This window comes from Cotesia glomerata, linkage group LG9 (genome assembly GCF_020080835.1).
Source record: "Cotesia glomerata isolate CgM1 linkage group LG9, MPM_Cglom_v2.3, whole genome shotgun sequence".
Classification (NCBI taxonomy): domain Eukaryota; kingdom Metazoa; phylum Arthropoda; class Insecta; order Hymenoptera; family Braconidae; genus Cotesia; species Cotesia glomerata.
In genome coordinates, this window is record NC_058166.1 from 610050 (window position 1) to 626454 (window position 16405).

At 34.1% G+C, this 16405-nt stretch overlaps 1 protein-coding gene across 2 annotated transcripts; it reads left to right on the plus strand.

The window, feature by feature from the left end:
• The first annotated feature begins 6369 nt into the window (after positions 1-6369).
• LOC123272297 (zinc finger protein GLIS3-like) lies at positions 6370-16363 on the plus strand. Of its 2 annotated transcripts, none has more exons than XM_044739002.1 (4): positions 6370-6665; positions 12498-12824; positions 13955-14098; positions 14247-16363. In XM_044739002.1, the coding sequence occupies exons 2-4, from the start codon at positions 12499-12501 to the stop codon at positions 15229-15231; spliced, it is 1455 nt and encodes a 484-aa protein (XP_044594937.1). In that variant the 5' UTR covers positions 6370-6665; position 12498; the 3' UTR covers positions 15232-16363. The 2 variants fall into 2 exon arrangements, with proteins under 2 accessions (XP_044594937.1, XP_044594936.1); XM_044739001.1 differs by lacking the exon at positions 6370-6665 and adding an exon at positions 11646-12146 and having other exon boundaries at positions 12203-12824.
• Positions 16364-16405: the final 42 nt, after the last annotated feature.

A 16405-nucleotide genomic window follows, 5' to 3' on the forward strand; every position in this document is an offset into this window, starting at 1 on the left:
CTTTCCAAGAGTTGCCGCCAAGTTGGTGACAAGTTGCGGCAGTAGATTGACAGAAAGTTGCGGCCAACTTGGCTATCAGGGAACGCGCGTCAGATCCGTCAGATCAATTATTGTTATCCACAGTGGGTAAATTCATTATTTTGGGTGCATAAATACACCCTGATACCCTGATAGCCAAGTTGGCCGCAACTTTCTGTCAATCTACTGCCGCAACTTGTCACCAAGTTGGCGGCAACTCTTGGAAATGAACTCGGTTGATGTCAACTTGTTCACCAAGTTGTCGACAAAAGTTGCTTCTGAAACTTTTTCACACCAAGTTGACGACAAGTTTCTCAAGAAATTTGGCGACATATTGTGGCAGTAGATTGGGCTCTTTTTTCTCAAAAACTTGTCGCCAACTTGACGCCAACAGTTACAAATTCGAAAGTTGACCGCAAGTTGTCGCTAAGTTGGTGGCAACTATCTGACACCAACTTGGTTGGTCTGAAACTCTGGCTATCAGGGTTGTTAATAAAAATCCCATTTAATTTTTTTCGTCAAGCGGCAACTCTTGACTACAATTTTTGTCTGAAAAAATTTTGTTCTTCAATCACTCGATCCCAAAATACAACCAATTAAAAAGAAAAACTAATTTTTAAATTGTCGATTTTTAATTTCAAAAATTAATTAGTCTCTAATTATTTTTGAAGACCCCTAACTCTAGATCAGACTTTTAACTATATCAAAAAATCTTTTTAAACGTCAAATTTTAACTCGTAGGACCTAAAATAAAGATTCGAAAAAAAAAAACAAAAAACTTAAATCACGCAAAATCTCACGCTTGACAACGCGTGAAATTTCCCGTTTAACTTTTCCCCCTCGTCACGCTCCCCTGGCCAACGCTAGTTAACCCCCTCCCTCTTCAGCGGCCCAGCTAACCGCGCAATTATGTCAATTTATAAAAAAAAATAGATATCGCGGGTCGCGACTTTTGATAGCGCGAATTGTAATTATTTAGTCTCCACGATATCGAATCCGGAATATTATAATTATTATTATGAATATATTAAAATTCTCGGTCGAATATTGAAAATATGAAAATATTATATCAGATCTTTTTTTTATTAAATTTAATTTCCTAAAATAAATCTTTCAATTTGGCTGTATCTTTCTAAGTTTTTTCTAAAATTTAAATTTAAAGTTAAAAAATAAAATTACAAAAGTTGTTTGTAGTTTTTAAAACTTAAAAATATTAAATTGACTATTATTATTATTATTATTGATATTTGGAAACAGGTGAATGAACAGACGGCATGCGCTATCTGCCCACCAGCTGGACGGAGATGATATATTTCGCGGGAGTTTCAAATTCTGTAGGCATTTAAATATTCTTATGGCAAAGAGGTGGAGAAGAGATGAAAAGGGCAGAGGGAAGGGAGAGAGCACTTGTTTGGCAGGAAGACGCACCTGACACTAATCCAACGGTCAATATTCCCCCTGTTGTTGTTTTTAGAAGATTTTAACTGCCTTTGTTCCCTTACCGAAGTTACGGTTGGAATTTGCCAAAATTTCGATAAATTTTATCAATCGGTTTTTCGGCGATAGCTCGTACACTAAGAATATTCGAAGTTTTATGTTCAGCTGGTTGAAAAGCTAATTAAATTTCCTAAAAAATGACTCGTCGCACGCCTCAATAGCTTTTGGGTCAATTTTTTGATTAATTGGTTAATAAAATATTAATCGATTAATTTTGTGTTAATCATCAATTTAATATATAAGTGTAGGTAATCATTTTATTCGGGCTGACAATTTCTAGGTCGTACTCTGTTTAGATTTTCAAATTTTTAAAATTATTATTTGTGAATTTTTTAAAATTAAAAATATTTAATGTTAATATTTTTTTATTTTCATACGTGAGCTATAAAGTATATTGCATTACTGGAGATAACTTTTATGATCACGTAAAGTTGTTAAATTTTTTCAACAGTCTTTTCTAGAATAAGTGAATCATTTTTTTTTATTTTTATTAACATCGATAAATATTATTTTACTTTTAAATTATAATTTGTATTATACTAAATTTATTAATGATATTCTCTTTACTTTTGATTAATAAAAATTTATCAATTATCCTAGAAGAAATCCAAATTATCCTCTGTAATAATATCATTTTAGCCTTAGTTTTTCTTTTCACTATCGTTATCAGTTACAACACTTAAAAATTGACGGTTATAATGGAGAATTGACAATCGTAACACTGTTTTTTTTTTTTTTTTTTTTTTTTTTTTTTTCGAGTCGCGTGGGACCTTCAGGTGAAACTTTTTACCTCGGAACCTGAGGGGTGCACCTGCTATACACCTGTTGGGGCCGTTGCAACGTCTCAAGAGAAATAAAAGACAACACCACTGTCTTTCCTTCTTCCCAGAATGCGTTGTTATTATTATTACCAACCGCAAAGCTCCCTTCCCCCTTTAACAATAATTAAAGTCACCTAAAATTGGAGATTTAGAATATCATCCATTGGGTTTGGGAGAATTTATAAAAATTTATCGAGCTTGTTACGTTGGTGGCTTGCACCGCGAAAGTCCCGAAGATGAGCAAGGTGCGCTCCAAGGTGGAAGGTGGTGACGGCCGTTGAGGCAGCTGATCTCCCCGGAACGCCAGCAGGTGAATACCTCTCAGATGGAGTGAAGAGGGAGGAGGCAGGAGGCGGGAGGAATATTTTAGTGGTAAGCCGTTTTTGTTGCCAGGCAGCTCATAGAGAGTAAAAAGATTATTTATTAAATTATCATTTTTTATTCTCAGGGGGCTAATTTCACGCAAGTATCTCGGGATCTAGTGCTCCAAAGATCATCGATAGGGAGGCTTTTCGATCGCCAAAAGTCTGAGCTAGAGCCTTAGCTTGGTTATTTTTTAAAAAATTAATTAGGAGATGAGAGAAAATTTTTTGAAAACTAAAAAAGGAATTTTTGGAAATTACTTTTTTTTTGTATCTTCAATTTTATAATTTTATGAGTTCTGTTGAAAAATTTTTCCAACAAAAGATTTATTTTAGCCAAAATTTTCTTCTCTTAGACAAAATTTACCCGGTTTAAAAATTTCAATTAGAAAAAAAGTTATGACTATTTTATAGTAAGTAAGGTAAAAGACCCCATTAGTGGCACTATAAGGAAAGGGGTTAACAGAATGATTTTGTTATTATAGTTTAAGTACAAATATTTAATATTTTTTTGTACTTAATGCCTTCATTAATGTTTAAACTTACATAATTAATTTAAAAAATTTTAATTTTTCCAAATTTACCATTATTTATAATTATTTAAAATCCATTATTCAAGTGACCCATTAATGACAGGGAAAATAATCCCCTGACCCAATTAGTGGCATACTACTGACCCCTTTAGTCGCGGATTTAACTCGTATGCGTAAAATTTTTCAAAAAATATATTATAAACACTAAAGTATTATTTACAAAGACATTTATTAGAAAAAGAATTATAAAATTAATAATAATTGAATTTAAAATTATTTAAGCAAAAATATATTCTTGATGACTTTTAAAAGACTCGTATTGAGATTGTTAATAACTGGACAATCAGACAGAATGTTTATCAACGTAAACAGATTTGCTATATATAAAAATGTTAGAGTGCCTTTAATTTTAACATTGGCGGTAATTGGCGCTAAAGAATTTTCATGCCCTTACTAGTGACATTTTTGTTATTTTTTCTAATAATATTTATTTAAAAAAAGATAAATAAATAATTTTATGATTCTATAGACTTTTCAAAATCTGTAATGATAATTGCTAGTATAATTATATAAGAAAAATATTTAAAAATGTGACCAATCTTAACCGAATTATTAAGAAATTTAAAATTTGCTTGGGGTTTCAGTTTGGTTGAAAAAGAAAAATTTTTTTTTTTACTTTAAAAAGATTTTCCCTGAAATGAAAATTGAAGATTTCTGTGATCTAGAGGTCTTAAAGATTATAAATAAAATACTCATAATAGAAATTAATGATTAAATTGATTAATTTAAATAAATAGCAAAATCAATTAAAGTGCCACTAATAAAGGGGTCTTTTACCTTAGTCGAATAATGAAAATTTTCCATAAAAAAAAAAAAAAAAACTAAAAGCCAAACTTTGAGGATGAATTGACAAGAAAGAAGCCGTTTAACGATAACAATAATAATATCACGAAGAGTGTTTGAACGGAACCGGCATATAATCGAGAGATTTAATCGCGGATGGAAAACAAAGAGCGTTGGAGCGTCAACTCGGTGTTGAATCATAAGTTACAAGTTATAAGTTATAAGTACAAGTACAAGAAGGGACCATCTGTTGACTCAAGGAAGTTTCTGTTTAGGAAGTCCATGGGAACTTTTATATTACGAGCACCACCTCGTACTTAAACTCGGACTCGGACATGGGAACTTGCTTCGATACCGAACAACCGAACCGTCTTTGTCTCCTTCATTAATATTTTACTTTTTCGTCGGCAGTCTAATCGATTATTTTATACTTATGTCGTCTATTATTAGTAATGCCGCCGTAAAATATGCCATTTGTTAGAATTAGGTCTGTTGGATTTTCTCCGGAAGTTATTATAATTATTAATTAGTCCAAAAGTCTAAGATTTTTCTGGCGGCTAATTTAGGACTTTTTTACAGTTTTTCTTGGACAATTTTTGGAGAGGGTTTAATTTTTAGCATCACTGAATTTAAAATAATTATTTCTGACTAGTAAAGACTTAAAAAAAAATTACAGTCTCTATTTTCAAGGTCTATCTCTTATTACTAAAACATTAAAACCGAATGAGATAAATAAAAAAATTTATTTCTCTACCTTGTACTCTTTTACTAGAGATGAGAATATAAGAGAGTAGAGAATACAGCCGGCGCCGCCCCCAGCAGAGTTTAAACTGTCCCACGCTTGGCTGGTATTCCGACTCTTCTCAAGTTCCTTTTCTACACTAATCTTCTACTCTACTATCTTTTATTTAAGATGTAGTAGCCTTGGAGGTACGGTAATTTTGGGCAAGCAATTTTTGTCAACTCTCCCGGCGCGCTTCTTTAAATATTGCAAGCTTTTTTCAATTTTTAATTTATTGTAGAATTATTAATAATTTTTATTTCATTTTCAGTGACAGATGCTTTTTTCGATTATTTTTACCGCGACCTTCAGAACTTGATCCCAAATGTGTAGTAATATATAATATAGAAGATGAAAATATACGTATCAATTTTTGTAAAATTTAAAAAAGATCTATTGATGTTAAAAATCACTGAAATCATCAGTTAATTTTGAGATTGTATCACTATTTTTTTATTAAATTATTAAAAATTTATAATTTTATCAATGAGTCTAATTGTTACTGATCTCATCAGTGATATTTAAAATTACTGATCCAATCAATGATATTCAAAATTTCTGTAATTTTTCTGTAATAAATATTAATAGATTTCGTGACAATTATTATCATTAAAAAAAAATATCACTGATCTCATCAGTGATTTCAAAAATATCTAATATTTTTTTCCAAAAACTAACAAATTATAATAATAATCACCTTGAAATTTTTCACCGGAAAAATTCCAAAAATTTTCCTTTCAACAAACAAGCTTAACATACTTTATCATAATTATCATAATCCCTAAAAATTTTTCAATTTATAAATTAATCAATTTTTTTTAAATTTATAAAAGATCTATTGATGTTAAAAATCACTGAAATCATCAGTTAATTTTAAGATTGTATCAGTGATATTTAAAATATCACTATTTTTTTTTATTAAATTATTAAAAATTTCTAATTTTACCAATGAGACTAATTGTTACTGATCTCATCAGTGATATTTAAAATCACTGATCCAATAAATGATATTCAAAATTTCTAATTTTTCTGTAATAAATATTAATAGATTTCGTGATAATTATTATCATTAAAAAAAAATATCACTGATCTCATTAGTGATTTTAAAAATATCTAATTAATATTTTTTTCCAAAAACTAGCAAATTATAAAAATAATCACCTTGAAATTTTTCACCGGAAAAATTCCAAAAATTTTCCTTTCGACAAACAAGCTTATCATAATTATCATAATCTCGAAAAATCTTTCATTAAATTGCCCTCCGCCACTTTTTCTCTCTGACAAAAAAAAAGTAAAATAATTTGAGGAAAAAATGTTAAACTAAACTAACAAAAAAGTGATAGATCTTGAACTGGTGGTGTGTGTCCTTCGGAGGGGGTACCTTTGTCGGCCCCCACTCTAATTCGAGGAGAAGGGGCCTAGAGGGGGCTCAAAGAAAAGACCGAAAAGAGGCGAGAAAAGTTCTTGAAGCAGAGTGGAACAAGGACAAAAGACCTTCGGGACGTTAGTAGAGGGTCTTCTTTTCTTTTCTTCCCGTCTCAGGTTCGTTCGGGCCAGGCTCAGTTGGTCTCGGGTCTTGGGAGAGCACACGTGTGTACTTTTAACTCTGTACACAACTAACTATTCCTAAATATTAACCTCATTGTTTTCCACGTGTGCCAAACATAACAATACATTTTTATATTTGTGATAATTTTCTTGTGAAATTCTTTGATTAAATTTTTGTCTGTGAAATTTTTTCAATTATTTATCTTTTAAACAAAAGTGAAAATTTTATTAAAAATTTTGAGGAATTACGGGGGAAAAATTGGTGAGTAAAATTTAAAATTTATGTTAATTTAAAAAAAAAAAAAATTTATAAAAATAAAATTTCAACAAAGACGTGGTTGGAAAAGTGATTTTTATTTTTGGATTGAATACTGATGACAAAGGGGCGAGTAGAATAGTATTATGGGTCCCCTTGATATAAGAGTGAGTTTTCACGGTTTATTCAAGTCCGTGGGGGACTCAATGGGAGAATAGTAATAGTTATAGTGCGATGGGATTATCTTGGGTCAGGTAGAAGGTGATCTATTGGGTGCCTCGATCTAGGAGGGTGAAAATCTCCAGACAATGAGAGTTCGTTGCGTAAGGCCCCTCAGGATCGGCAACTGGTGTCTACTCTATAATAATTTTTATCGAAATTGGCTTTGTGTGGGCGAACAACCAGGGAAGGGGAGAGAACTGATTGTCAACTGACGAATTTAATTTTTTATTTCTTTGTTGGGGGGTTCAAAAAAATCTTTTGACAAGGCCCAAAAAATTTTGGGCCTTATTTTTTTTAATGGGCCTTATGTTTGCTTTTGATTTTGGTAATTTAAGAAAAGTATTTTGTAAGGCCCAAAAGTATTTTTTAAAAATGCGGGCCTTATTTTTAAAAATTTTCTGTTTTTTCTTTTTTTTTTTTTATAAAAAGTCGTTTTTCTCGAAAACTATTTAATATTAATTAAATATTAATATTAATTCAAAACAATTTTTCAAAGGACCTTTTTTGTCCTTCAGAAAATTTCCTTATCAAAAATATTTAAATTAAGTAAGTCTCAATTTGAATAAGGCCCAATTTTTGAGCCTTGATTGAAAAAATCACAAATTGATTGTTATTTCAGAATTAATTAAATAAAAACAGTTTTTTTTGTACAACGACGATAGTTACCAACGGTCCTGATGAAATAGTGGGTCCGTTGGTAAACTGGGCCTCACCTATGAACCTTCAACGGTAACCGAAATCGGAAATCTCGTCTATAAATAAGAAGCTAGACGAAACAAAGGTATCGCGTTATGGGACAAAATGTCCCGTGGATGAACTAAAATCGGAACCGGTATCCCGTCATAGGACCCCAAATCCGTTGCAACGAGGGGGACGGAGGAGGGAAGGAGCATCACTGCTTTCTTAAGGGTGAGACAGGTTTTACCATATGCTAATAACTCACCCTATTGTACTATCTTTACCCCTACAAGTGGAAAGATAAACCCAGTAGGTCACATTTGCATTTTTTCGGCCCGTAAACTCAACCATAGGGCCCACGTGGGAATCTTTCACTATTTTCGACGTTAATTTTCGGTTTAACGCTTGCGGTGTCATTTTTTGACCAATGCTGAGTCTATCTGATATATAACATAGATCTTTTGAAGTAACTTAAAAATTGGGCCTTACTTGACAAATTTTATCAAAAAAATATTTGGAATTTGTCACGTAATTTGTTAAATTGTTAAAGGCCGAAAATAAGGCCCAAAATAAAATTTATTCAAAATATCAAGAATGCATAAATTGAATTTAAGGCTGTTAAGTTTTTGGGCCTGACAAAAAAAAAAAAAATAAAACCCCGCAACAGTGTAACGAATCGTCAAACTAGATTTACCATTGACAAATGATTCGAATAGTAAGAAGCTCGAAGAAGAAGCCACGTATAAAAGAACGCGAGAAAGGACCTCCCACGTGGAATAAAGGGCCCACCGCCATTACCTTTTTTTACTCCCATCTCACCGACAAGCGCTCCCATTTCCGTTTTATTGTCCTCCCAGTCGTTTATTTTAATCAAATATCAATTTCCAGCCCCGGTCGGTTATTGGGACACCGTGTCCTAATTTTGGACCACCCCCTATTTTGAGTTCTGAGCCTTATCTATAGGTCCAAAAAAGATTTTAATGATTCTTACACTTCGATTACCGAAAAAAAAATTTTTTTTGGAAAAAAAAAGTCTCTGGGGGGGGGGGGGGCTAAAATGCAATTTACGCTACACAACGCGACACCTCTACAAACCTACAGGCTTGACTCGGACCACCCACGAAACGGGTATTATTTTCGTGGAAAAGACCAGTTATAATGTCAACATTTGCCTGGCAAGATTTTATTTCTTCTCGCCAGCTGGGAAATTTCTTTCTCTCATCTTTCTGGGCCCGAAAAAAGAAAAAAAATAACGATGCGGGCTTAGCGGGGGACGAGACCCCCTTATTGTTGCTAATTGTACGTCACGACTTACTGTCCTATCGCCTCAATGGTGGTCCATTGTTGTCTAAGTCTAAAATAACCTCACACCACCCACTGATATCTTGTTACTTTTATAATAGATCATGACAAAATATTTTGACAAAAATATTCTTTTAAAAATAAAATTCCGTGGATTTAAAATTTTTAAAATTTTGGGTCTTATATTGAATCATAAAATTTAGATGTTATTTTATAAATGTACCTGGTTCTATTTTAAAAATGTTTTGGGCCTTATTTTTAAAAATGGGCCTTGCTCTAAAATATTGGGGTTTGTTCTTATAAAAATTAAAGCTTTGTAAATTTTTGGGCTTTATTCCAACACTTTTGGGCCTCATGGATAAAAATGGATTTTGGGCCTTATTTTTTTAAAATGGGCCTTGTTCTAAAACATTGGAATTCCTTTTATAAAAATTGAAGCTTTGTAAATTGTTGGGCCTTATTCTAACACTTTTGGGTCTTATGGATAAAAATAGATTTTGGGTCTTATTTTTTAATTTTTTGCAATTTTTAAAAAATAAATATTTTTTAAAGTAAGGCCCAAATGTGGAGGGCCTTATGGAGGGGGAAACCGGCGCCAGAGGCCTATTAAAAATGATCCTTTAAAGAAGGAATTATGTAAATTCAGACCCACGTTCGAAACTCACTGCTAAAATTACAATACAGGTTTCAACATTTTTTCTCTGCCCCCTTCCTTCTCCTGCCCCCTCAGTGCATATCGAAGTTTAATTAAAATAATAGTCACTAAAATGTTAACCACAGTATATTACACCGAGTTTATTATAAGTTTATGTTAGGAGTGACTGAAATAAAATAAAAACGAATAGTCGGTAGCCTCGGAAGGACCCCCGGCGTGATCTCCCGCTGCGACCGGTAGCCATCCTCTGTCCCGTTTGTAATACCCTATATATATATATATATATATTTTATTCCTTTCTCTTTCATTTTTTTACTCATCGAAATATCATTTCAGATTACTCATTATTTTTTACTCAAACGCGTTTTACTTCAATACTATCAATCTGGGACAATCATCTACTGAACCTTTCTTGTTCCCCGGAAAATTTCCTAACCAAAACTATCCTGAGAAGTTCAATTCTTATAAATAGTTCAAAAGTTACAGCGTTTTGAAATTTTTCCAAAAATGTTTCTCTTTTTCTTTTTTTTTTTTTTTTTGTTAAATTGACGTTTTTCTCAAAAACTATCAGCCTGAGATATTTCTATTGAGGCTTATGTTGTTCCCCAGGAAATTTCCTAACCAAAAAGGTGCTATAACGTGAGATTATTAGTAATGGTTCCGGTAATATTGCGAAGTAAAACCACGGGATTCCATTTTGTGAGTTCTAGACTAAAAATTAACTCTCACGGCACTTGTGGCCGGCGTATACACTTATACTTCCTTAGTGGTGTATATTGAAGCTACGAGGGCTGCCCACAGAATAACCAAGAACGGCAGCAGGCTCTTGAGATCTCTCAAGCTTTTTTTTTTTCTCATTCGCACTCACCGACAAAAAAAATTAAATTTATTGAAATAAAATACTTGATTTTTTATTGAGAACCCCCAACAGCGAGTCAAATAACAGGATTTATTTTCATGATTCAAGGCTCAAAAATTTAAGGCCCAAAAAGATAGCAAAATTTTTTTATAATAAGGCCCAAAATTTTGGACCTTATAAATTTGATTTTTTTTCTAATTATCAAAACATTAAAAAATTTCAAAATAAGGCCCAAAATTTTTAAAAAAAGTCTTAGGCTCAAAATCTTGATCATCGTCACTAGTATCATTATTATTATTATTACTATCCCTCCTCTTTGTTTGTGGGCCCGTTCCATCAGAAAGGTACAATATAGAATACAGAATATACCTGGCGGTCTGTGGGCCCGAAGATGAAAGGATGCCGACGCCGGCAGCTCCGCGGTCCATGGGGTGTCATGTAGAATCGCAGCAAGAAACGTCCAATAAAAAAAAATAAAAAAAATAAAAAACAAGGCCCAACGCGTATTCATTAATACTCCCCAAGGACGATGTACGCTGGGGGTACTCTTTAATGGATCCGGCATATTTAACATTTTTATTTTTACATAACGAATAAATAAATAAAAAATATTAAATAAAATTTTTAGATAAAGTGAGCGACCTTGGAATCCGGTAACTTTCCTATCACGAATTAAACATTATTTTTTATTAAGTATTAATTTAGCTATTTAGTGGTATTATGACAACCCCCACAGAGTTCTTATCTCTTGATAACAAACATGTGTTTTTTTTTTTTTATCTTATTTTTATGAAATTTTATCTTGTTTTTTGTGTTTTTTTTTTTTTGTTAATATTTCATCGTTTATACTTTATTTAAAGTCGCTTTTCTCCAAAACTATTAATCTAAGAAATTTCCCCGGAAAATTTGCTAACTAAAGCGCTCTTTAAAAGTGCTATTTCCTGAACTAGTCATCCTGTATCAGGGAATCTGGCAACCTCTAAAAGCGTGATCTTGAAAATTTTCCTTCACCATCCAATTAAAGTAAATTAAAAATAAATTGGCTAAACAAGGATCAATTGCGTCCAAAGTACCTACCGCAAACTTTGCGTCCGGAAAAGAATCAGAACCAGATTTTAGCTCCTTCTAGACTTATAACGACAAACAATAAGATATCTTAACAAGCGACCCAGAAACGGCCCCCTCTTGCCTACCAAAGAGTAAAGCACTCCCGATTATCTCCAATAGAAAGAAGAAGGGGAGGTCTAACTATAAAAACAAGTACCGCAACGTATCGCGCTCACTATCGCGAGATAACAGACTAAAGTACAACAATTTACAACTCTCCGATCATTTTAATTATAACATATTCGATGTCGCTAAATCATTTGATCCGTAAAAATCCGTAAAAATCGATTAAATAACTTTGGTGCCAGTGAGAAATTCTGTTTTTTTTTTTTTTTTTGGTGAAGTTGTTAGCGAACGGCCTAGTTATGTTTTCGATAGAGTATAGCAAGCAATTTTTGAGCTACCGCATCCTCAAGTCCAACAGATTCAAATACATCTGACGATCAGGACTCGGACTGTGTTGTTATCAAAATTAGAGATTGTTTAGTGAGACTCCCTAAAGTGACCAAGGCCTGAAACGTCTTTAAGGTTATAGAATCGTTAGAATCCACTCAGGGTGCTCGAGAGATTGATTTAGTCGAGAAAATTCCAAGAAAATCCATGAATTAGAGCTCTGGGGGCTAGATTTTTAGAGTTGGTGATAAAGGGGTGCCGAAATTTAGGGGTTAGGGGCGTGGTATTGAAAAACGCTTCCAGGGGGGTGCTTTTTCTAGGTGGTAGAAAGATAAATATCAAAAAAATCCGGTTAGATTTCATTAATTTTAAGAGTCATAGCAGAAATTCTGATTTGGGCTAAAAAATAGATTAAAGAATTTAGGAATTAGGAAAGTGAGATTTGAAAATTCTTGGAGCGGGTGCTGTGTCTAGGTGGCAGGAAAGGAAATTACAAAAAATCCGTTGAAAAATCCAATAATTGACCGAGAAAAGTCAGGTGTCCTAAATTTGGTTTCCAACCACGTCTGGTCCTTTGAAAAGATAAATAAAAGCTAAAAATGATTGTTTACGTTCCGGGCAGAATGCCAAATCAGGTAAACCAGTACGGAGCGGCTCGATACCCGGGTCTGCTGGGTTCTCCAGGATATTACAGCCCTGTGTCAACTTACTACCATCAGGTGAACCAGTTCCAGCCTAGTATCTACCAGGATCTCAGCTGGCCATACAGAATGCCAACGGAAGACGATCTGAACGTGTCGCCTCCAGGAGCTATCAGTTTGGGAGCTTCTCCAATGGGCCCGGTTTCCGCGGGGCCTGCTAGTCCAGCTCACAGCGACTCTGATGCTTCTAATTCTAGCTTGGAGCTTGGCTCTGTCAGGAGGAATGAAAACGCTCAGCTAAAATGCAGGTAGGGATTTGACTTGAGCTTTAAATACCTAATTTAAATTCTAAAAGTTTTTTTTTTTTTAGCATCAGATCCTTATTAACGGTTCTAGAACTCTTAATTTAAGTTTCAAGCCCTTATTAAAGATTCTATAACTCTTAATTTAAGCATTAAATACCTACTTTACTTTCCAAATTACCGTCCTAATTTTAGCTTTAATTATCTACTTTAGGTGCTAGAAGCCCTATTTAAGCTATCAAGCTTACTGAAGATTCTAGAAGTCTTCATTTAAGCTTGTAGTCTCCAGTTAAGGTTCTAGAAATCTTAATTCGAGTTTAATATCCCTATTGATGATTCTAGAACTCGTAATTTGCGCATTAAACACTTAGTTAAAGTTTTAAAAGACATAATTTAAATTTTTTGTGCCTATTTAAGGTTCTAGAACTATTAATTTTAATATTAGGTTCTTAATTAAGATTCTATAAGTCGTAATTTGAGCAGAATGTTCTTGCTAAAGGTTCTAGAAGTTCTTATTCAAGCTTTTAGCTACCATTAAGTCTCTAGAATTCTTAAATTAAGTTTCAAGCCCTTATTCAAGATTCTAGATGTCCCAAATTGAACGTAAAACACCCTCAAACTTCTAGAAAATTTAAATTAGGCCAAAAAAAAACTAAAAGATGCGCCGTAAAAATAGCGATAAAACATAAAATAAAATTAATCATGCAACGACACGTGTTAAATAATACGCAGTTAGCGACGACAGTGCTTTCTAATAATTTTCTTATCACAAATGATTTTTTAAATAAAAAAAAAGAGCGAAAGGTCAAATAAAAAGGTCGCTTGGTAATAAAGTATAAATATAAAAAGAAGAAAAAAATAGTAGCGATAAATTAACAGCGATGGTTAATTTATTGAGGTGAAGTAGAGTCAATAGACGTTAATAAAGCCCGTCAACAAAAATTAAGTTTGATTAAGACGACAAGTGTGACGGTGACGCGAATCGCGACTGGGAGCCCCGATAACGATAAAACCAACATCGGCAGTCAATTCTGATAAATTAAATATATTTAATATATATATGTTACAATGTTTTGTGTAAATATCTTCAAAGAGATAACGACTTATTTATAATTTGTTTGCTCTTTGTATTGCAGATGGTCTAATTGCGGAAAGTGGTTTACGTCACTGGAGCACTTGGCGGGACATGTCGCGAGGTCTCACTCGGCCCCGGGGCTCAGAGGCCTTTTTTATTGCGGTTGGGAAGGATGTCCTCGAGGAGAAAGAGGATTCAATGCAAGGTGAATATTTTTAGGGTCTATTAATCCTAAATCAGATCACCCCCCCCCCTCTCCTTACACTTAAAATCCTAACTAAGCTCCGTCCACTTATTCTGCCCCCAAATCAGACCCAAGAACCTCTCACTAATTTCTGCCCACTAATTTCCAGGTACAAAATGCTGGTCCACGTTCGAACCCACACCAACGAGAAGCCGCACCACTGTTTCCAGTGCGACAAGAGTTTCAGCCGGGCAGAGAACCTAAAAATCCACGCCAGGTCCCACACAGGGGAACGCCCCTACGTCTGCCCGGTGGAAGGTTGCAACAAGGCCTACTCAAACAGTTCGGACCGCTTTAAGCACACAAGAACCCACTCCGTTGACAAGCCCTACTGCTGCAAGGTTCCAGGGTGCCCTAAAAGATACACAGATCCCTCCTCTCTCCGCAAGCACGTTAAAACCTACCGCCATTACGTGGACAAGCCCCAGGTATTTGAAGAAGTCACCCCCGAAAAGTCTGATAAGAAAAATTCAAGCCTAGAGTCAGTCGGAAGCAGCCCCTGCGAGGGTTCCAGCCCCTGCGAAGGCAGTAGTTTCGAGGAACAACGCAAGCTAGTCGACTGGAAGAACTCCTATAACCTCCTCCAGGAACAGGCCACGCCTCTAGCCACGCCACCGAAAAGCTTCGAAGTCATCAGCACCTACCCCCGAATTTTCGACGAGTTCCGGACTCCGGAGCGACTTCAGGGTCCGGGTGCAGGTTTAGAGCCAAGAAATTCGACCCCTATCAAGGACACGCCCGCTATTTCCATCAATCAGAAGGTCGACTACAGAAACATCGACTCAATAGTCTCTGCCCCTGTCCGCCATTCCGTGATCCGCAGGGTCGACAAAATGGAGGTCGACCCCGATCCTGAGCCCTGTTGCCGTCACAAGTGCTGCGTTCACAGCGACCAGCTGCTCAAGAAGACGAAATTACTATCAGACCTGATTCTCAGGACACAAGACCCTGTTTTTAGGCAGCTTTTGGGTCAGGTAGACCTTAAATACGAGCTACAGGGAATGTGGAGCAATTTAGGGGTCACCGACACGCCCCCTCTCAGGGTCAGAGAAGAATCGCAGGAACTTCCTCTAGATCTCACTGTCAGCAAGTGATATTGTCATGTTAAGGGCCTTTGAGTCGCCATTTTGTCGTCAGTTTAGAAAGTTTCAGTGCTTTCGGCAGTTTTAGGGAAAAATTTGGGTTTTTTGGCGAATTTTGTGGGGGGAAAAAATTTATTTAAGCTTCTAGAAGCTGTGAGAATCTTAGTCTAGAAGTTTTTTTAGCGCTAGGAGTCATAGAATAATTTCTACGGCCATTTTGGGTTAAGTTTAAGGCTTTAAATTGTGTTAAAGGTATTTTAATGCTGAAAATTGGAAAATATGATGTTTTAAGGGAGTTATAAAATTCTAGAAGCTTCAGGGACAGTATTCTAGAGATTTTGAGCCAATTTGGATCCTAGAAAAATTTTCTATGGTCATTTCAGAGCTAAGAATTATAATTGAGTTTAAAGAATTTAAGAAAGGATTATTACAAAACAAAACAAAAAAAAAAATTATTCTACACTTTTAGAAGCTTAAAAAAAAATTCTCTTGAATTTCCGGATAATTCCGAGTCATAAAAAATTTTTCTGTCAGTTTAAAAGTTTGAAAATAAATTTTAGTAACGTTACCCCTCCGCTAAACATTATTTACAGAAATAAACTCTTCTAGAATCTTCACCGCCATTTTAAATATCTCCTTCCCCATCTTGTCTATAACAGAAAGGGAATTTTTATTTTTTAAGTTTGTATAAAAAAAGAACTCAAAGGACCAAATGCGTGCGAATTTATCAGAAGTCTAGCTGGCCTAGGTCTTCATTGCCGAAATTTTAAAATAATAATAATAATAAAATCTCGGCAACGATAACCTCGAAATTACCGGTCTGTCTGTAATAATTATTATAGCCTTCTTGAATGATTATTTTAAAGCTTACCTTATTTTAATTATTTTGTTTAATTATTAAATATTTAATAATTTTAATCTGTATTTTCGTCAGACTGTTAAGCCAAATAATAATTATAATTAATAATTATTGACATCTATTTACTATTGAATGTTGCTCAATACCGTGGATCGTATGTATATAACCTATAATTATCAAAAATAAAGTTAATAATGTTCGATGTTGATCCCAAGTGCCTGATTGACAATTTAAATTTTGTTAAATTATGTAACAATTAGCAATAAAGTTATTATTTATAAAAAATTATATTTTATTATTATTACTATTATTATTGATTGATGAATT